This window comes from Bufo gargarizans, chromosome 5 (assembly GCF_014858855.1).
Source record: "Bufo gargarizans isolate SCDJY-AF-19 chromosome 5, ASM1485885v1, whole genome shotgun sequence".
NCBI lineage: Eukaryota > Metazoa > Chordata > Amphibia > Anura > Bufonidae > Bufo > Bufo gargarizans.
In genome coordinates, this window is record NC_058084.1 from 394,429,083 (window position 1) to 394,451,933 (window position 22,851).

General features: G+C 43.2%; 1 protein-coding gene across 5 annotated transcripts in view; it reads left to right on the top strand.

Annotated features, from left to right (window-relative positions):
- Positions 1-22,851, top strand: part of LOC122939628 (ATP-dependent translocase ABCB1-like) — a 902,460-nt gene that overhangs the window by 311,210 nt on the left and 568,399 nt on the right. For all 5 annotated transcript variants that reach the window (XM_044295741.1, XM_044295743.1, XM_044295745.1 and 2 more), the window contains one exon: positions 6,481-6,658. In XM_044295741.1, the coding sequence (XP_044151676.1) occupies positions 6,481-6,658 (178 nt within the window). The remainder of the gene's footprint in view (positions 1-6,480; positions 6,659-22,851) is intronic.

Consider the following 22,851-nt stretch of genomic DNA (forward strand, 5'->3'; position numbering starts at 1 on the left):
AAGATGTCATCAATGTACCGCGCCCAAAAATGGCGCGGTCCATGAAGACGTGTCCATCTGGCATGGCATCATGTCCATCAGACATAAACAGGTCTTTTTCCCACAGCCCCAGGGACAAATTGGCGTATGAATTTGCACAGGCCGCCCCCATAGCGGTTCCCTGGAGCTGTAGGAAAAAGACCCGTTAAAAGTAAAAAAGTTTTTGGTCAATACAAACAGTAATAATTATAACAAGAAACTGATGAGATTATTCTTAAAATTGTTGGCCCTAAGGAAAAACTCTACTGCCTCCAATCCATCTGAATGTCTAATGCTTGTATACAGAGATTCTACATCGCATGTTACTAGCCAGTTATCCTCCTCAAGGTTAACTCCTTGTAGTTTCTGCAGCAAGTCGGAAGGAAGCATCACGAACATATGATGGTAACAGCTCCACCATGGGTTTCAGATGGAAATCAAGTAATCTACAGACATTCTCTGCCAGGCTACCTTGGCCTGATATAATTGGCCTACCTGGGGGAACTGATGCATCCTTGTGGATTTTTGGCAGTAGATAAAGTGTAGGTATGGTCGGGTCTAAAATAATTAAAGCTTGGTGTAGTTGTTTGGAAATGGTATCTCCCTCCAAAGCCTTATCCAGAATTTTCAGCAATTCACTTCTAAAGGAATACAAGGGATTAAAGGTAAATTTTTTGTAACCCGTCTTGTCCCTTAATTGCCTGTATGCTTCCTTCAGGTACATATCACGTGGCCAGACTACCAGGATCCCACCCTTATCAGCTGGTTTATATACATTGTCCGGCAGATTCTTTAATTTCCTGAGACTCTGCTGCTGTCCCTGTGTAAGATTGTCTGAATAGACCGACCTAGGTATATCATTAAAGTCCCTGGAAACCAATTTGACAAACAAGTCCACTGCCGGACATAAAGATAAAGGAGGGAACTTGCGCAGGACAGGAGGTACATAATTTGTTATCCTGTCCTCACATTCATGCAACAGGTCCTCAAAAATTTGGAGGGCCTGTTATTCAGACCTGGTATCAAGACCCTTCACCTCCATTTCCTTATAGTGCCAGCACTTCATCATCAGAGAGCGCCCAAACATATGTAGATCTTTAATGGCGGTGAACTGATCAAACCGTGAACTGGGTGCATATGACAACCCTCGTTCTAACAGTGAAATATCCATATCAGAGAAATTGTACGTGGAGAGATTGATTACCTTAAGGTCTTTGTCATGTTGTCGAGTATTGATAAGTGGGGCCTGCTGTCTCTTCCGCCCCGGTGCCTGACCATGATCCATTTTTCTCTTGTTTTTCCCTGATCGTGTGAAATGAGATATATTCGATTGGGAGTCGTTCTGTGAGGATATCGAGGAGATGGACGACAATCTGCTCAGCGGCCTACCCTTATCTGTTCCCTCCATCTATATACTCTCCTTTGTTGGGCATCATTCTGGTCACGAGTGAATTTCTTCATTTTAAATTCCTGAATTTACTTTTCCCATTCGGAATATTTAATCTCCAAGTCATGAAATTGTTTCAACATCTCAGGGGTACTATCTTGAGAGAGGCGTGTCTGTAGCTGTTCAATTTCTTGATCGATCTGTTCTAGGCTCTTCTTATTAAGTCCAATTAAAAGTTCCATGAATTTAAAGGAACTATTATTACATACATCCTCCCATTTTAGAGTAAAGTTCTATAGGGAAGGAAGGGAACACTTGTATGCGTAAACCCCTGGGGATAAGGTTCCTCTGAAGATATTTTTACAAAAAAGCCTTATTCCACCAGATGTGTGTTCTTTTATGTAACAATTGCTGCAATGAGTGCTGGGTCTTTCTGAAGTCTCACTGCCATCCACACCACCAACTGCCTCCTCGTCCTTAACCACTTCAGCACCGCTAGCTAAAACCCCCTTCATGACCAGGCCACTTTTTACACTTCTGCACTACACTACTTTCACCGTTTATCGCTCGGTCATGCAACTTACCACCCAAATGAATTTTACCTCCTTTTCTTCTCACTAATAGAGCTTTCATTTGGTGGTATTTCATTGCTGCTGACATTTTTACTTTTTTTGTTATTAATCGAAATTTTACGATTTTTTTGCAGAAATCAGCTGTAAAATTTTGCAAAAGAAACGACATCCATATATAAATTTTTCGCTAAATTTATTGTTCTACATGTTTTTGATAAAAAAAAATGTTCGGGCAAAAAAAAAAATGGTTTGGGTAAAAGTTATAGCGTTTACAAACTTTGGTACAAAAATGTGAATTTCCGCTTTTTGAAGCAGCTCTAACTTTCTGAGCACCTGTCATGTTTCCTGAGGTTCTACAATGCCCAGACAGTAGAAAAACCCCACAAATGACCCCATTTCGGAAAGTAGACACCCTAAGGTATTCGCTGATGGGCATAGTGAGTTCATAGAACTTTTTATTTTTTGTCACAAGTTAGCGGAAAATGATGATTTTATTTGAAATTTTTTTTTCTTACAAAGTCTCATATTCCACTAACTTGCGACAAAAAATAAAAAATTCTAGGAACTCGCCATGCCCCTCACGTCTGAATGGAGCCTTACAGGGGGGTGATCAATGACAGGGAGTGATCAGGGAGTGTATATGGGTGATCACCCGCCTGTCATTGATCACCCCCCTGTAAGGCTCCATTCAGATGTCCGCATGTGTTTTGCGGATCCGATCCATGTATCCATGGATCCGTAAAAATCATACGGACGTCTGAATGGAGCCTTACAGAGGGGTGATCAATGACAGGGGGTGATCAGGGAGTGTATATGGGTGATCACCCCCCTGTAAGGCTCCATTCAGACGTCCGTATGATTTTTACGGATCCATGGATACATGGATTGGATCTGCAAAACACATGCGGACTTCTGAATGGAGCCTTACAGGGGGGTGATCAATGACAGGGGGTGATCAGGGTGATCACCCCCCTGTCATTGATCACCCCCCTGTAAGGCTCAATTCAGATGTCCGTATGATTTTTACGGATCCATGGATACATGGATCGGATCCGCAAAACACATGCGGACGTCTGAATGGAGCCTTACAGGGGGGTGATCAATGACAGGGGGTGATCAGGGTGATCACCCCCCTGTCATTGATCACCCCCCCTGTAAGGCTCCATTCAGACGTCCGTATGATTTTTACGGATCCATGGATACATGGATCGGATCCGCAAAACACATGCGGACGTCTGAATGGAGCCTTACAGGGGGGTGATCAATGACAGGGGGTGATCAGGGTGATCACCCCCCTGTCATTGATCACCCCCCTGTAAGGCTCCATTCAGACGTCCGTATGATTTTTACGGATCCGATCCATGTATCCGTGGATCCGTAAAAATCATACGGACGTCTGAATGGAGCCTCCCATAAGATACACAAAACCTACAAAAAAAAAGGAGCTCACCATGTACTATTACCAAATTGTATAAATACTTTATTGAATACAAGACATGATATATAACAGAGACATAGTCATTCAAAACCTATGCTCCACAGTTATGGCGTTACCCCCTGGACACAGCATGAGTTCGGCTGGTTTCGTGTTACACTGCTCTAAGGACAGAGTGCATCACTCCCTGGGCTGTGTGGGTTAGGTCAGGTGACCTCACTGACCAACTCTGGCTCTCCTCTTTTAGTAACCCCAATTAGTGCAGCAAGGTCTAGCAGAATAGCTCCTATTACCCAGGCTTTATACAGTGCAATTGGTCCCTGCTCTGTCACTACAGTGTGGATAATGCCTGCTTTCCCTACACTTTGAATAATCTTTCTCTGAACTACTCAATAGTTTTTTTATGGATAAAGTCTTTAATAAACACTGTCCCTAGTGCCTGCAACGTCTCTCCCTTCACTAAGTTCACTGTCAAATGGCGAACCGGCTAAGACTTTTTATAGGGCTGTGACCTCACCGGGGCTGGCTATCTGCATGGCATTATGGGTGCTCCCTTGTTCCTGGGCTTCTTACTTCCTCGTTCTAACATGTGCAGCACCCATTTTATAAAAATGATATTCATTACCACGAAGTGCAAGGAAATTCGACTTCAGGACAAATCAAATTTTTCCTGAAATTTGAATTGAATTCCACTTTTTCAACTTCGATTCATTCATCTCTAACCAACTCCACCAAAGGCTCGTCTGGTGACAACAGTGGCTGATGCATAGCGCTCTCCTTGAAATCTCCAACATCGTTGGCGGCCATCATTTCTGCTCAGCATGAATCAACTTTATCAGTGAACAGCACTAAGGCCCACAGGTCCCTTTTCCAGCGTAGATGCTCCCTTGCTTATGCAAGACAATGACACCTGTGCCTGGTGTTTGATCAGGTACCCTTGCAGGTCATCTAGCATGCAGACCATGCAGATGTGAACGGTTTTGAATGGTCTGACATGACGCTTGGGTTCCTCTCACCATTCTTCAATGTGCCTGGAGTTGTGTGGCATTCATGATCCAGTTCTACAGGGCATTGTTCACAATTAAGCGATCATGAGTGTGGGATGTAGCAAAATGACGTCCACTTCTAAACCTTTCTGTGACTCTTACAGTCTGGCCTCTTGCACACGACCGCATGGCTTTTTCAGTATTATGCAGTCTGCAAAAACCAGATCTGCAAAAAATACGGATGACATCCTTGTGCATTAATTTTTTTGTGGAACAGAACAGCTGGCCCCTAATAGAACAGTACTATCCTTGTCCATTATGCGGACAATAAGGGTCCATTCACACATCCGTAGTGTATTGTGGATACGCAATACACCTGGCTGGCACCCCCATAGAACTACCTAAGAATAGGACATGTTCTATTTTTTTCTGGAGCCGTGGACCGGAAGTTCGGGGCCACGCTCCAGAAATGCGGATGCTGACAGCACACTGTGTGCTGTCTGCATCCATTCCTGCCCCATAGAGAATGAATGGGTCGGATACATTCTACGGACGTGTGAATGGTCCCTAAGGCCTTATGCACATGAACTTTTTTTTTCTGTTCCGTTCGGTTTTTGCGTTCCATACACGGTCTGTAACGGAACCATGCATTTCAATGGATCCGCAAAAAAAACTGAATGTACTCAGTTCGCATGCCATTCCCGTATATCTGTTTTTCCTTTCCTTTCAAAGATAGAACATGTCCTATTATTGTCCGCATAATGGACAAAGATAATACTGTTCTATTAGGGGTTCTGTTACGCAAAAAACGTAATGCACACGGATGTCATCCGTATTCTTTACGGATCAGTTTTTTGCGGACTGCAAAACACTTAAAAAGACATACGGTCGTGTGCAAGAGGCCTAATAGGACATTTTCTATCTTTGAATGGAAAAATGGAAATACGGAAACAAAAGGCATACGGAGTACCTTCCGTTTCTTTTGCGGATCCATTAAAATGAATGGTTCCGTATACGGAACGCAAAAAAATTTAACGGAAACGGAAAAAAAAAAGTTTGTGTGCAAGAGGCCTCTCACTGTATCTCAGTTGCAACCTGATGACACTCTAATCTCAGTGGCCACTACCATCTGAGAACATCCTGCTTGTAGCCTCGCAATAGCGAGGTACTGTTGATCAATTGTGAGGTGTTGTCTTAGCCTCACAATGTCAAAATATGATGAGCATGATGAGGAGGACTGTTTAACCCGTTCAAGCGACAGCCAGTTTGGAATGGCTTTCAGGTGCCATGTCACATTTGAAGAGACCATGAGGTACCCCTAGAAAGAAAAAAACCCATCCGGCTGCAGGGTGGCATCATAAGGCAATGGGGGCTTCTGAGAGGTATTATGGGGGCCCCTAAATTACTGGGGGCAATATAAATATCAGGGGCACTGGGGGCTCATTGGTGGTCTTACTCAAATTCAGGCTGTGATCTCCAGCGTGGAGATCACAGCCTAAAACCGGCATTTTCACACTAAACCACTCCAATTTGGTTAGTCTGCAGAGACTAACCAATCGGAGTGCTTGCCGGCAAGGGACCACTCTGATTGGTCCCTTTGCCGGCTTCCCCGATGTATCTTCTCTCTGGGAGAGCGGAGACTCCGGAGCTGCGACACGTTATAGCGTCACAGCCCCGGTAAGCAGTTTGGACATGACTGTACGTCAAAATGCAGTAAATTACTTGCGATTTGAACGTACAGTTACGTCTAAATGCATGAAGGGGTTAAATACCAATTCTAATTGAACCCGGAAATGTATTGGGCGATTCATGGATCAAACACCTGTTGTGAATTTTGCCATTAAGCTTGTTAGAGAACAGCAAGTTGTGCAAAAAGTACTGAAACATTGAACAGTTTGGACATGTGCATTCAAAAGTTTAGAAGTGGTCACATTAAATTCACCTGTAAAGGTTAGAGTGCATTTAAGTTCATCCTGAAATACCTCTTTTTGTGAGTAGTGTATGTGTATAGCTCTATATTTTTTTCCACTATTCTATAATTTTAGCCTCAAGACAAAGTTTAATGTGTCCTTTTTATTATAGGTACAATGCCAATTTAATTGTTGCAAAAAATGATGGAGTAAAGAAGTCTATTATTTTAAACCTGTCAATTGGAGTATCAGAGATTTCAATATTTGGAATATATGCCTTAATATTTTCTTATGCAAACTATTTGATTATACAAGAGCCTGAAAATTACAATACTGGTAATGTGATAACTGTAAGTATGTCAGTTCTAGTAGATTATTATTAACATTGTTTAATCGTTAGTAGAGATGAGTGAAGTTATGAAAACTTCGATTTGGCTATTTTACCGAATTTCACAAATAAATTTGCTTCATGACATATTACTTCGTCATGAAGTGCATTTCTTTGTAAGTAGCGGGCGCAATTACGAGGAATGGCGATTGCGCCGCGCCCTCCCTCCTTCATTAAACCCCTCAAATGCTGTGTTCATAGCTGATCACAGCATCTGAGATGAAAAATGAGGCCTTTCAGGGGGTGAAAAAAAATGCCTCATTCATTTGAGTGAGAAGAGGCGGCCGTGGCCATCTTTTAATTTTTTATTTATTTTTTATTAACTCTTTATTACATTTTTTCAACCATTACAAAAATTATTCAACAGTCAATTTGTTTTCTTACATTGTATATAGTTCCCCAGCCCCCCTCCCTTTGCCCGCCGCTTGCCCCTTCTCAAAATGAAAAGAGAAGGGAAAAAAAATAATATATATATTTAACTCTCCTCTTCCCCATCCCGAACCCCCTCCTCATATACCATCTCCCCCACCTCTCCTGGACCCAACTCTCTCTCCACAGGACTCCAGTTTTATTTAGCCATTTCTGCCATAACCTGGCAAATCTATGTTTTTTCTTGATCCCAACCAAATGAAATTCCTCTCTGGCAAGCAAAACTCTGAGATTCTCCCATTCTTTAACCGTGGGAACAGCACCCCCCCCCCCCCCCCCCCCAGCATCCAACAATGCATTTCCTGGCCTGAAACAGGAGTTTAGTTGCTATCTCTCTATGTTGGGGGGCATCCACTCCGTCCATGGCCCCCAAATACAAATGCCTTGGCACTTTAAACCAGTGGTATTCCTCTATTTTTTCAATAATCTTTATCCAATACTGTTGAATTTTTACACATGTCCATAATATATGTATATTGTCCACTCCCATCTCTCCACATTTTTGAAAAATAAAAACTTTAGATTTGTAGCACTTCATTAACATCTTGGGAGAGTAGTAAAGATGGTACAATATATTAAATTGAGTTATTCAATGGGAAAAGTTCCTTGAGACCCTGTTCTTTGCCTGTATAACCAATTCCCAAAAATCTTCCTGTTGGGGATTCAAGACCCCCTGCCATTTATACATTAGACTGTCAGTGGCTGTTTTGTTGTTCTTTTGGTGCAACAGGCATTGGTATATTCTTGAAACCAGTTTCCTACCTGATATTAATTTGATGATATTAGCCAAAGGCTGCAGTAGGACAGTTATTTGTGTGCCTTTTCCTAACATCTTATGCAGTGCTTATTTTAGTTGTAAGTAATAAAACCTCCACTCTATATTTTTCAGTTGATAATTTCCTTTGAGCTCGTCATAAGGGATTATGTCCCCCTCTTCCCATACCTGGCCAAGTTTATATATTCCATGTTTCCATCAGATTTTCTGTTCAATTAACTTTAATTCTGTGAGATTAATATTGTCCCACAGTATGGTGTCAGCATGGAAACCACAGTTCTTTTGCCGCCTTCCAACTTTTAACCATCAACACGAATAAAGGTATCTTATTTCATCCCTGTTGGACCAGAGTGCCCGCTTCCAATATTTGAAAGATATTGCATTTTTCCAATCTTTTATTAATCCCTACTATTATATTCCCAGAAATGAAATAAAGTTCCAAATCTGGTACAGATAATCCACCCTCCTTCTCATGGATACACAATATTTGTGCCTTTTATCCTCTTTTTTTTCCCTCGCCATATTAAATCTGTTAATAAACTGGCTATTATTTTGAAAAATCTTTTGGGGATTATCACTGGTGTATTCCACAAAATATAATTCAAAGTGGGTAATAAACACATCTTCACCAAGGAAATACAACCAGCCATTGAAAAATACAGTATTTTCCATACCTCTATTTTCTTTCTAATTTCCTGAATTTTGGGAACCACGTTCAGTCGGACATAATCGTTGGGGTTTGGGGTGATTTGAATACCCAGGTATTTAACAGTTCATTAATCATTTTAATTTCCAACAGTCCCGGTCTAAAATTGTTCAGAGGATCAATCGGGACACAAGCTGATTTAGGGCTCTTTCACATCTGCGTTCTTTTCTTCCGGCATAGAGTTCCGTCGTCGGGGCTCTATACCGGAAGAATACTAATCAGGAATATCCTAATGCATTCTGAATGGACAGTCCGTCCTTCAGGATGCATCAGGATGTCTTCCGTTCCGGAACGGAACGTTTTTTGGCCGCAGCAAATAGCGCAGCATGCTGCGCTTTTTGCTCCGGCCAAAAATCCGGAACACTTGCCGCAAGGCCGGATCCGGAATGAATGCCCATTGAAAGGCATTGATCCGGATCCGGCCTTAAGCTAAACGTCGTTTCGGCGCATTGCCAGATGCAACGTTTAGCTTTTTCTCAATGGTTACCATGGCTGCCGGGACGCTAAAGTCCTGGCAGCCATGGTAAAGTGTAGTGGGGAGCGGGGAGCAGCATACTTACCATCTGTGCAGCTCCCGGGGCGCTCCAGAGTGACGTCAGGGCGCCCCAAGCGCATGGATGACGTGATCGCATGGATCACATGATCCATGCGCATGGGGCGCTCTGATGTCACTCTGGAGCGCCCCGGGAGCCGCACGAACTGTAAGTATACTGCTCCCCCACTCCCCACTACTACTATGGCAACCAGGACTTTAATAGCGTCCTGGGTGCCATAGTAACACTGAAAGCATTTTGAAGACGGATCTGTCTTCAAATGCTTTCAGTACACTTGCGTTTTTCCGGATCCGGCGTGTAATTCCAGCAAGTGGAGTACACGCCGGATCCGGACAACGCAAGTGTGAAAGAGGCCTTAGACCAGTTTATACTGAGTCCAACATATTTACCATACTGATCAAATACTTGAAAAATCCTAGTGAGTGATCCATGTGAACCCACAAACAGTATAATATCATCCGCATATAGAGCAATTTTTTCCTCATGCGTACCATACCTAAACCCCACAATTTCTGTATCTTGCCTGATTCTGTCCGCAAGCGGCTCTATAGCTATAGCAAATAGCAGAGGGGAAAGGGGGCATTCCTGTCTAACCCCTCTGCCAATTTGTATGTTTTCCGAATATTCTCTATTTACTATCACCCTTGCCGAAATTTCAGTATACAACAACTTTACCCATGAAACAAAACAGTCGCCAAATCCCATTCTCTTCAATGTGTTGATCGAAAAAGGCCATTCTATCTTGTCAAAGGCCTTTGAGGCGTCTATAGTTACTATCATCCGTTCTCCACGGTTTGTAAGTTCAAGCTGGGTACTCAAAAAATATCTCATAATGTTCTCAGTTGTAGTTTTCCTGACATGAACCCCGTTTGATCCTCATGAACAAGCACCGAGACCACACTCCTAAGTCTAGTTGCCAAAATCTTAGCTAATATTTTATTGTCAGTATTGATTAATGAAATAGGATGGTATAAATCTATTATTGCTGGATCCTTGCCAGGTTTTAAAATAAGTGAAATTGAGGCTTCTCGCAGGAAATCTGGCAATTTTCTTGTCTGCTTCGAGGTCTCTCACATCGTAAGCAATTTCGATATTAAAGGATAACTGTCACACTTAGACCCTAATTTCAATTTTCATATATGTAGTTACTAAAAACATGATATTCCAGAATCAGTTACTATTAGACTGACTTACCCCATATTTAATAAGATTCAGCCCTTAGCAACCAGTCTGCATAAAACGGCAATGTTAAGATAGCCGCCACTTCCCTCCCCCTGAGGCTAATCCCGCCTGCCCTCACTAGCCAGTAACAATAGCCCCCTAAAAGTGTCAGTAACCAGAGTCCTCCCCCCTAAAGGGTTAATCTCCTGCAGCACAAAGAACTGTGGAATTAGAGGGTAATTGAATACACAGTGAAAAGTTGAAATAGGGCCACCAAGGAGATATTAATCACCACAATCCAATACTCCAAAAAAATTAATAACAAAAATGACAGTTATACTTTTGTATTTCTTTATATTGAGCATAAACCTCAAACGGAATGCCATCCATTCCTGGGGCCTTGTTCTTTGTTATCCTAGTTAACGTATCCTTCATTTCTAAAGGGGTTAAAGGATCTTCCAGGGACTTACATTGATCTATTGTTAACCTAGAAATAGTAATTTCATCCAGAATCTGTTGTATTTGTTCTGAGTTTTTATTTATCTTGCTACTATATATGTCTGCAAAATATTTTTGAAGCAATTCTATTTTGCTGTTTGTTCAGTTATTTTATGTCCCGTTTCATTGACTAGGCAGTAGATATAATATTTTCCTGGCATGTGTGCATATATATAATTGTCCCTTACATAATTTTCTTTTTGATGTTCCTCCAATAAAAACAGTTCATCCTTTAATTCAGAAGCTTTCTCTATCCACACAATATAATTTTGCTCTGTAGGGTTCTCAATGTATTTTTTTTTTCCGTCTCTTTTTCCAGATTTATTATTTTCTCTCTCATGCCTTTCTTATAGATTTCTGTATATTTTGTAATAATCCCTCTGAAAAAAGGCCTTTGCAGCCTCCCATACCATATTAACCGCGGCTGAACCATCGTTCATCTAAAAGAACTCTATTATCTCTCCCAAGCTCTTACTGTGTATATCCATCATATTTATCCATCCTATATTTATATTCATTCCTCTTTTTTTTGTGTGTGTTTTTATATTTATATTAATTGGATTGTGGTCCGAAATTCCCCGTTGCCCATATTTAACCCCTGCAATATCTAGTGTGCCTTTCGTATTTGTCAAAACTAAATCCATCCGTGATAGATTCCTATGAGTCTTTGAAAAACACAAATATTTTCTAAAATTTGGATACATGACCCTCCAAATATCAATCCACCCCATCTCTTCTGTGATATTTTTTAATTTAGATCCCATACAGGGTCCTTGAGTGTTCACTATTCTACATCTATTTAATCTTACATCCATTACATTATTAAAATCCCCCATAACTAAAAGTGGTTTATCCCCGCCTGTCACGCTGGACAGGATACAAGATACACAGAATACCACAAAACAAGTGTCTAGGCAAGAAGCTGGGGATAAAGGTCACCTCCTGACAAATCCCTACCAGCTCTCCCTAGACTTCTATGCCCACGTTCAGACCCTGAAGGTGGGAATGAACGTGTCCGCGTGCCTAGGCTAAAGATTCCCTAAAATCCCTAAGATGGTGAAAGGGGGAAAGAGGCAGCCTGCTCCCTCAGGACCTGGAGGGGGCAGGTGTCTCTCTAACAGCCTAGACGGACAACCACAAGAAAAACAAAACCAACTTGCTTGTTTCTGAGCAGGAACAGCAAATCCTTCCTTCCATTGAGCAAGACAGAAGCTATAACCCGCACAGGACACTGGGAGTGGGCGCAATTTAAACTCATACCAACGACCCCACCCAGTGCACCTGAAGGGAGGCAGATACAGCTCAACTCCAAAACAAAAACAAAAGGCAACACACGTGCTGCTAACCTGGCAGACCTCTGCACATAACCTGAGCAGGGCATAACAGTACAACCCCTATTACGGATGACCTCCGGACACCCCAGCCCAACTTTATCCGGGTGGGATCTGTGAAAAGCCCTCACCAGTCGTCTGGCACTAACATCCACAGCCCGAACCCACATCCTCTCCTCAGGGCCATATCTCCTCCAGTGTACCAGGTACTGAAGGGAACCCCAAAGAACCCTTGAGTCGAAAACCCTAGAGATCTCGAACTCTAAATTTCCATCAACCAGAACATGGGCAGAAGGCAATGGCAATGGTTCCACCAGTTTTACATATTTCTTCAGTAAATACCTGTGGAACACATCATGGATCCTCCAAGTCTGCGGAAGATTCAGACGAAACGCTACTGGATTGACCACTGCAGATATTTTGTAAGGTCCAATAAATCTTGGACCCAGTTTCCAAGATGGTACTCTCGGTTTAATATTTTTAGTAGATAACCACACCAGATCACCCACACACAGGTCCGGACCTGTCATACGTCTCTTATCAGCCATTCGCTTATACCTCTCACCCATCTTCTCCAAATTCACTTGGATCCTCCACCAGATAGAAGTCAAGACAGAAGAAAATCTCTCCTGCTCTGGCATCCCAGAGGAACTAGTCCCAGAAAAGGTACCAAACTGAGGATGAAAACCATATGTGCCAAAAAATTGTGACTTACCCGTGGACTCCTGCCTACGGTTATTCAAAGCAAACTCTGCTAGGGATAAGAATGAGGACCAGTTCTCCTGATTCTCAGCCACAAAGCACCTCAAGTAGGTCTCCAGGTTTTGATTAGTACGCTCTGTCTGCCCATTCGACTGTGGATGAAAAGCCGAAGAGAATGAAAGTTGAATGCCAAGCCGAGAGCAGAACGCCCTCCAAAACCTGGAGACAAACTGCATGCCTCTATCAGAAACCACATCCGAGGGAATGCCATGTAATTTCACAATATTACAACAAAAATCTGAGCAAGAGTCTCTGCATTGGGCAGACTAGCTAACCATAGAAAGTGAGCCATTTTACTAAAACAGTCAACAACCACCAAAATTACTGTTTTCCCGGAGGAACTCGGCAGATCTGTAATAAAGTCCATAGACAAGTGCGTCCAAGGACGAGACGGAATAGACAAAGGAAGAAGTGAACCAGAAGGTCGAGTGTGAGCAACCTTTGACCGTGCAGAGGTTTCACAAGCTGCTACGTAATCCTCAACACTCTTACGTAACCTGGGCCACCAGAACCTCCGGTACACAAGATCGAAGGTGGACTTACCACCAGGATGTCCAGCAAGGACAGTATCGTGATGTTCCTTCAATACCTTGTATCGCAGTCCATCAGGAACAAACAACCTCCCTGGGGGACAAAAACCTGGAGCCCCCTCCTGGGCTCCTAACACCTCCATCTCCAATTCGGGGTACAGAGCGGAGACCACCACTCCATCAGCCAAAATCGGAGCAGGATCCTCTGAAATCACATCCCCCAGGAAAACTGCGAGACAACGCATCTGCCTTGACGTTTTTAACCCCCGGGCGAAAAGTAACCACAAAATTAAACCTGGTAAAGAACAGTGACCATTTACCCTGTCTAGGATTCAGACGCTTGGCAGATTGCAGGTAAGCCAAATTCTTATGATCAGTATACACCGTAACGGGATGAGACGCCCCCTCCAACCAGTGACGCAATTCCTCAAAGGCCAATTTGATGGCCAGCAATTCCCTATCTCCTACATCATAATTCCTCTTGGCGACCGAGAGCTTCTTGGAAAGAAAAGCACACGGAACCCATTTGCCAGGATATGAACCCTGCAACAGCACTGCTCCAACGCCCACTTCTGATGCATCAACCTCTACCACGAATGGCTGAGACACATCGGGCTGCACCAGAATGGGAGCAGACGCAAAACATTCCTTAAAAGCCGAAAAGGCCTGCAATGCCTCATCCGACCAGACAGAGACGTCGACGCCCTTCTTAGTCAAATCGGACAGAGGTTTTACAATGGTAGAATAGTTCAAGATACATTTTCTATACTAATTAGTAAACCCCCAAAACCGCATCAAATCTTTCTGATTCTCCGGTCGGTCCCATTCCAGAACCACCCGGACCGTTTCGGGGTCCATACGAAAACCAGATTCAGAAAGCAGATAACCCAGAAACGGAAACTCCTGCACAGAAAACACACATTTCTCCAATTTGGCATATAATTTATTCTCCCGAAGGATCGACAAAACCTGTCTCACGTGATCCTGATGGGTCTTCAGATCAGGAGAGTAAATTAGAATGTCATCCAAGTAAACTACCACGAACCTTCCCACAAAATGATGGAAAATGTCATTGACGAATTGCTGAAATACCGTTGGCACGTTAGTTAACCCAAAAGGCATAACCAGATTCTCGAAATGACCCTCGTGCGTGTTGAAGGCTGTTTTCCACTCATCCCCTTCCTTGATTCTGATCAGATTGTAGGCCCCTCTTAAATCCAACTTGGAGAACACCTTGGCTCCAACAATTTGATCGAAAAGATCGGAGATCAAAGGAAGGGGATACGGATCACGGGTAGTCTACCCAGCTCCTAGCTTAGGGACCTGCGGAGGGTTAGTAGGGACCCGAGGTTCCAGAGCATGAGTCCTCCTACCTTCAAGGTTGGCTCATGTCACTAGGAGTTAGGGTCAAATTAGGGAAGCAATAGGAGGTGACCTGCTCCCTAATTCTGTCTTCCTGGCCAAGTCGTGACTACCATCTTCTGTCATCACATGGCTGAGGGGTTTCCCCATCCTCAGCCGTGACAGTTATGTTTTGTCAACCACGGTAAACCTAAGGCTATAGGAGCGGGCAAGTCCTTCATGACAAAACAAGACATGATCTCATCATGTGATTTACCTACCCTTAACTGAATACCATGGGCAATATGAGTGAGACTCCTTTGAGAAAGAGGGAAAGAATTAATTGCGAAGACCGGAATCTCTCTTTCTAAAGTGCAAGGTCCAGAAAAAATAAAATCAATAAGGTTTACCCCAGCACCACAGTCAATGAATACTTCAACAATAAATTTTCTTGAGTCTAGCGCCACCATAGCTGGAAGGAGAAAATGAATATTACAGGGAGCTTGCATACCTGCTTGCTCCACAACCCTATTTACACTACCAAGGGTTAGAGATGTTTTTTTCTTTCTTTAAGTAAACCTCTTTCTGATTCTTTCTCATCAACATGCGGTTTAACAAAAGGACAAGCAAAAATAAAATGACCACCTTTCCCACAGTAATAACATAGTGTATGCAACCTCCTAAAGCTCCTACTACCAGAACAGATAGACACCTTACCCAGCTGCATGGGTTCCTCCCCTACCCCAGAGTTACATATCATGTTACCCCGGGGAGCAGGTGAGACGAAACCACTCCCAGAAGGGATCCCTTGCGCGGAGGGAACCTTACACCTCTCTCTAATACGTCTATCTAACCGTACTGCCAAAGACATAGAATTCTCTAATGTATCCGGGTATTCATGAAAAGCAAGGGCATCTTTCAATCTCTCAGATAACCCCTGACAAAACTGACTACGTAACACAGGGTCATTCCACTCGGACTCAGTAGCACATCTCATAAAATCAATGCAGTAAGCCTCTGCAGTAGGTTCACCTTGTAATAAATTACGCAATTAAGATTCCGCCATCGAGACCCGATCTGGATCATTATAAATTAATCCCAAGGCTTTAAAAAATTCTTCCACCGACAGGAGGGCCAGAGAACCGGACGGCAGAGAAAAGGCCCAGGATTGCACGTCCCCTTTAAGCAGGGATATAATTATCCCTACCATCTGACTCTCATCACCAGACGAAGATGGACGTAGCCAAAAATACAGCTTGCATGACTCTTTAAAGCGGATAAAGTCATCCACACCCCCTGCAAATCTATCAGGGAAAGCAACTTTAGGCTCCCCATAAATTTGACTTCCTCCTATTGCACTTGATGCCAGAGCATTCTGACACCGTGTGACTGAATTACGCAGATCAGCAACCTCTAAGGATAATCCCTGCATGCGATCAACTAGCGCATCAATTGACTCCATCTCAAAACAGCTGAGAAATGGCAGTCAAAGTATTGGAGGGTTATAATGTCACGCTGGACAGGATACAAGATACACAGAATACCACAAAACAAGTGTCTAGGCAAGAAGCTGGGAATAAAGGTCACCTCCTGACAAATCCCTACCAGCTTTCCCTAGACTTCTATGCCCACGTTCAGACCCTGAAGGTGGGAATGAACGTGTCCCCGTGCCTAGGCTGAAGATTCCCTAAAATCCCTAAGATGGTGAAAGGGGGAAAGAGGGAGCCTGCTCCCTCAGGATCTGGAGGGGGCAGGCGTCTCTCTAACAGCCTAGACCAGTGATGGCGAACCTTTGAGAGGCCGAGTGCCCAAACTGCAACCCAAAACCCACATATTTATCACAAAGTGCCAACGCGACAATGTAACCTGAATACTACAGTCCACTATAGTATATCTTCCATGTACTTTATCATTTAGCTGTCATAGCTTGCCCACATTCAATGCGCTGCCTGTGCTGTCCATAGTGCGCCCTGCGCTGATGAAGGGCAGGAAGAGTCTAACGCATATTGGTCCACCATAGACTGTCTCCAGGTGTTGGTGCCCGCAGAGAGGGCTCCGAGTGCCGCCTCTGGCACCCGTGCCATAGGTTCGCCACCACTGGCCTAGACAGACAACCACAAGAAAAACAAAACCAACCTATCTTGTTTCTGAGCAGGAACAGCAAATCCTTCCTTCCACTGAGCAAGACAGAAGCTATAACCCGCACAGGACACTGGGAGTGGACATAATTTAAATTCATACCAATGACCCCACCCAGTGCACCTGAAGGGAGGCGGATACAACTAAACTCCAAAACAAATGGCTACACACGTGCTGCTAACATGGCAGACCTCCGCACAAATCCTGAACAGGGCATGACACCGCCTTAAGTGCAATATCATACATTTTTTATAGGACGTCAATTTTGAAGAGTGGCTTTATATACACACTTGCTATTAACCATGCTCTACCTTCCAATATGCAATCCAGCAGGACATAACAGCACTCTCTATATGTAATTACTTTCACTATTTTTATATCTATATCCCGATGTATTAATATGCTCATCCCTCTCGCATATGATTAATAAACTGAATGGAAAGAGTGCTGCATCCACGGTCTAAAAACCCTAGCCATCGTCTCGCCTGTCAAGTGTGTTTCTTGCAAACAGACTATAGCAGGGAGAGACCTATGTATTGCATCAAAAAACACAACTCTCTTTAAACCCCTACTCAGCCCCCTAATATTCCATGAGATAATTCTCATATAGTTTGTTCTTAAAGCTACTGATTTCCAGGATATTATTTAGGACCCCCAGGGATGGAGAGAGAAGAGGAACAATGTGATGAAAGAAGAGGAGTAAGAAAAGGAAAAAAACAAAAAAAAAACAAGCAGCGCACATATTCCCATCCTTCCCATTTTTCCTGAATGACCCAAGATAGCCTAAGCCCTGGTTCTCTAACCTAGCATCACCCTTATGGCCCCCCGCCCAGCCCAACTCCCGCTCAGCTCTTTATCTTTTCTTTAACCCATTCTCCAGCCTCTTCTGGTGTATCAAAAAAACCATGTTTTACTTTCCCATTCAATCCTCAACTTAGCCGGAATCATCGAGTATTTCACATTCTTTAAACACAATATTTTTTCACATCAATAAACCGACCTCTTTCGTTTGCCGTTTCTTTTACATAGTCGGGAAATACCATAAATGTTGTATCTAAATATTCCAGCCTCCCTTTCCTCCTTGCCCTGTGCAATATCTCCTCCTTGTCCCTAACCGATAGTAGATTCAAGATCATTACTCTCGGTCTCGTTCCTGGAGGAGGTATCTTTGCCGACAGTCTATATGCCCTCTCCACAAAAATGTTATAATCAGAGATGTCCTGGCCCAGTTGTTCCATCAGCCATGTTTCTACAGGGACTGCAGAATTATTAGGCAAGTTGTATTTTTGAGGATTAGTTTTATTATTGAACAACAACCATTTTCTCAATGAACCCAAAAAACTCATTAATATCAAAGCTGAATATTTTTGGAAGTAGTTTTTAGTTTTAGCTATTTTAGGGGGATATCTGTGTGTGCAGGTGACTATTACTGTGCATAATTATTAGGCAACTTAACAAAAAACAAATATATACCCATTTCAATTATTTATTTTTACCAGTGAAACCAATATAACATCTCAACATTCACAAATATACATTTCTGAAATTCAAAAATAAAACAAAAACAAATCAGTGACCAATATAGCCACCTTTCTTAGCAAGGACACTCAAAAGCCTGCCATCCATGGATTCTGTCAGTGTTTCGATCTGTTCACCATCAACATTGCGTGCAGCAGCAACCACAGCCTCCCAGACACTGTTCAGAGAGGTGGACTGTTTTCCCTCCTTGTAAATCTCACATTTGATGATGGACCACAGGTTCTCAATGGGGTTCAGATCAGGTGAACAAGGAGGCCATGTCATTAGTTTTTCTTCTTTTATACCCTTTCTTGCCAGCCACGCTGTGGAGTACTTGGACGCGTGTGATGGAGCATTGTCCTGCATGAAAATCATGTTTTTCTTGAAGGATGCAGACTTCTTCCTGTACCACTGCTTGAAGAAGGTGTCTTCCAGAAACTGGCAGTAGGACTGGGAGTTGAGCTTGACTCCATCCTCAACCCGAAAAACAAGCTCATCTTTGATGATACCAGCCCAAACCAGTACTCCACCTCCACCTTGCTGGCGTCTGAGTCGGACTGGAGCTCTCTGCCCTTTACCAATCCAGCCACGGGCCCATCCATCTGGCCCATCAAGACTCACTCTCATTTCATCAGTCCATAAAAAAACCTTAGAAAAATCAGTCTTGAGATATTTCTTGGCCCAGTCTTGACGTTTCAGCTTGTGTGTCTTGTTCAGTGGTGGTCGTCTTTCAGCCTTTCTTACCTTGGCCATGTCTCTGAGTATTGCACACCTTGTGCTTTTGGGCACTCCAGTGATGTTGCAGCTCTGAAATATGGCCAAACTGGTGGCAAGTGGCATCTTGGCAGCTGCACGCTTGACTTTTCTCAGTTCATGGGCAGTTATTTTGCACCTTGGTTTTTCCACACGCTTCTTGCGACCCTGTTGACTATTTTGAATGAAACGCTTGATTGTTCGATGATCACGCTTCAGAAGCTTTGCAATTTTAAGAGTGCTGCATCCCTCTGCAAGATATCTCACTATTTTTGACTTTTCTGAGCCTGTCAAGTCCTTCTTTTGACCCATTTTGCCAAAGGAAAGGAAGTTGCCTAATAATTATGCACACCTGATATAGGGTGTTGATGTCATTAGACCACACCCCTTCTCATTACAGAGATGCACATCACCTAATATGCTTAATTGGTAGTAGGCTTTCGAGCCTATACAGCTTGGAGTAAGACAACATGCATAAAGAGGATGATGTGGTCAAAATACTAATTTGCCTAATAATTCTGCACTCCCTGTATAAAGGTGCTGGGGTCTTGCCCCTCTGCACCCTCTGGGATTCCCAGACATCTCAGATTAGCCCTCCCTCAGAGTGTAATAGTTTGTTTTTTTAATCCTTATTTTCTTCCATTTAAAGTTTTTTTTCTTTGGCTGCTATCTGCGCTAAGTCCTCCATTTCCGATGTTCTTTTCTCTACTTCTATCAGTCTGTCTTTATATTTCTATAAGTCCGCCCTGAGGAGTCCCACCGACTCCCTAATATTTTCAGTCTGGAGAGAGAGGTCCTGTATCACCATGCTACTTTTTTTATTTCTTGAAATATATCTTGCAGGCTAGGAATCTGCTCCGAGGAATTTTCTTTTTTCTGCCTCATTTAGCTGTTTATTACCTCTCTCCCCAGACTGGAAACCCTCCTCGGGTGGCGCCAGCCCAGGGTTTTCCTCCAAAAGAGGTTCACCCTCTTGGTCTGGAAACACATCCTCCTTTTTTTTCTTTGTGGGGCTAATCTGTCCACGCATGTTGGTCAGGATTAACTGTTTAGATATTTCAATTCTTTCAGGCATTGGGGAAACTGAAGTATTCAACTCCGGTTGCCCCTTTGCCTTTTTCCCTGTGCCCTGTCTCGCCATTCCCCAGCCTCACCACTGTCCTCCCTTTCCTCCTCCCCAGGCAGTCCCAAAATATTCTACCAGTATAAAAACCTGCAGAGGGGGGAAGTTCACATTCAAGCCACAACAAAACAACAGTGTGTCAATCTAGCATTCACATGCACATGAATCAACCCATTCCATTTTCATATATCCACTGTCAATTGTTGATTAGCAGTTCATCTTTGCTTTTAGTGGTATAGTACAATTAGTTGATTAGAAGCTAGACAGTTTCATATAGTTAGTGTCACAAGGGTCACTGGCAATCCCATAAATTAGTTGGATTATTTGGATTAGTTCATATTAGTTCATTATTTCCAGTGTCCCCACACATTCTTATATGACATTGCAATTCCACTAGTGGCGCTCACATGATATTAAAATTTCAATTATTAGTTAATTGTCTCGATTTTCCCCAGGTCCATTAGGGATTGGCCCATAAAGTAGATTAGCAGCTTTCCCTTAATGTACCACCAACTATTCCAATTGGAATTCCAACTATTCCAAATGTTCCGGGTACATATGGTCAGAGTCATATATATCAGGCCTAATTAGCACACCGTATTCTTTGGCCCGCCAGTTATGGACTCCCCAACCGCGAGCCTCAGAACAAGCAACACACCCTCTGCTTAGGCCTTATAGCCCGAAGCCCACAGTCAATAACATTCCTTCACCTCTGCCGTGGTCTAGGTGCCTGCTATAGATGGGGGGTGGCACACAAATCCCACATATACACTTTTAGGACCTGCTATCATGGCCCCCTCTGCCCCCCATCCCGCACCCTCACTTGCTGTTGTATCCACTTTGAAGTTGCACAGTTCCGATCAAAAAAGAGGACATCTAAGTTTCTCACCACACTGCCAAGGATCAGAGGGAGGAAAGGGAACACACACGCTCGTCGAGCCAAATCACCCGTTGTCGCTCCTAAGTCTTGTGCAATTTCATCAGCTCCCGATCTCCTGAAGCTGGAGACCCCTTCGCATGCTTACCACACGTGCAGAGGGGGAAGGCGGCCAGCGGGCGGTAGGGCATCAATGTGTGGCAAGGTGATAATCAGCCAGATAGCAGAGGGACGAGCAGAGCAGTAACCAACGTGACACCAGTGCAATAACAGAAGCAGCTTCAGGGCAATATCCGGGGCGGCCCCAGTACAGTAGCTGGAACGGCTTCAAGGCAGTATCCAAGGCGGCCTCAAGGCGATGGTCAGAGAGGCATCAGAGCTTGGCTCAGAGCGGGTTCAGGGGGGTGCGCACATGCTCCTCCTAAATTTCTGTGGCCATCTTGATTGAAGATCCCGCGTGAGATATCGCATGGTGCGTGATTACATCATCATGCTGACCAGAGTGGTGACGGCATATGTCACCTCGCACAAAATTTTGTGTGTGTGATCTTCAATCAAGATGGCTGTGGCAGCCTATTCGCGCTGTAACGGATGAGGGGAGCAGTTTTTTTTCTTTTTTTTATGCCATTTCAGGAAAACTGATTTGTTACAACGAGCACGAGGAAATTCAGCTTTATGGCAAATTGATCAAAGTCCACTTCGGATACTTCAATTTGCTCAACACTAATCATCAAAACATGAACTATTTAGCTATGATGCAGTTGAAGACTGCATGAAGTTCCTGCATGAACAGACTTGCATTGAAAAACTTTAAGAATTCAGTTACTTTAGCAACCTAAATAAATATAGCAAAAAACATTCTAAATTAAATATTCTACATTCTTTAACTATGCTATAAATGTATGTTTATTGATTAAATAACTGCACCACAATTGCTCAGTGTGGCAGTACCCTGAGGCTGGATTTCCACGTTCAGGTTTGTTTGAACCCCAAACCAGGAGTGGAATAGAAAAAGAGGTGAGATGTTATTTATCCTTTAGGCTGGTTTCACACGGGTGTTGCGGGAAAAGATGCAGGTGCGTTGCCGGAAATGTACGATTTTTCCCAGTTAGTGCAAAGTGTTTTAATGCGTTTTGCACGCGCATGAGAAAAATCGCCATGTTTAGTACCCAGACCCGAAGCCGGACTTCTTCACAGAAGTTCGGGTTTGGGTTCAGTATTCTGTAAATTTTATTATTTTCCCTTATAACATGGTTATAAGGGAAAATAATAATATTCTTCAATACAGAATGCTTAGTAGAAGGTCAAATAAGGGTTAAAAAAAATGTAAATTAACTCACCTCCTCCAATTGATCGAGTAGCTGCCGGTCTCCTGTTCTTTCTTCAGGAGCTGTCAAAGGACCTGTGGTGACGTCACTGAGCTCATCACATGGTCCATCACCATGGTGATGGATCATGTGATGTGTAATGTGATGAGCACAGTGACGTCACCACAGGTCCTTTGACAGGTCCTGAAGAAAGAACAGGAGACTGGCAGCTACGTGATCAATTGACCTTCTACTAAGCATTCTGTATTAAAGAATGCTATTATTTTCCCTTATAACCATGTTATAAGGGAAAATAATACAGTGAATAGACTTTCATCCTAGCAACCATGC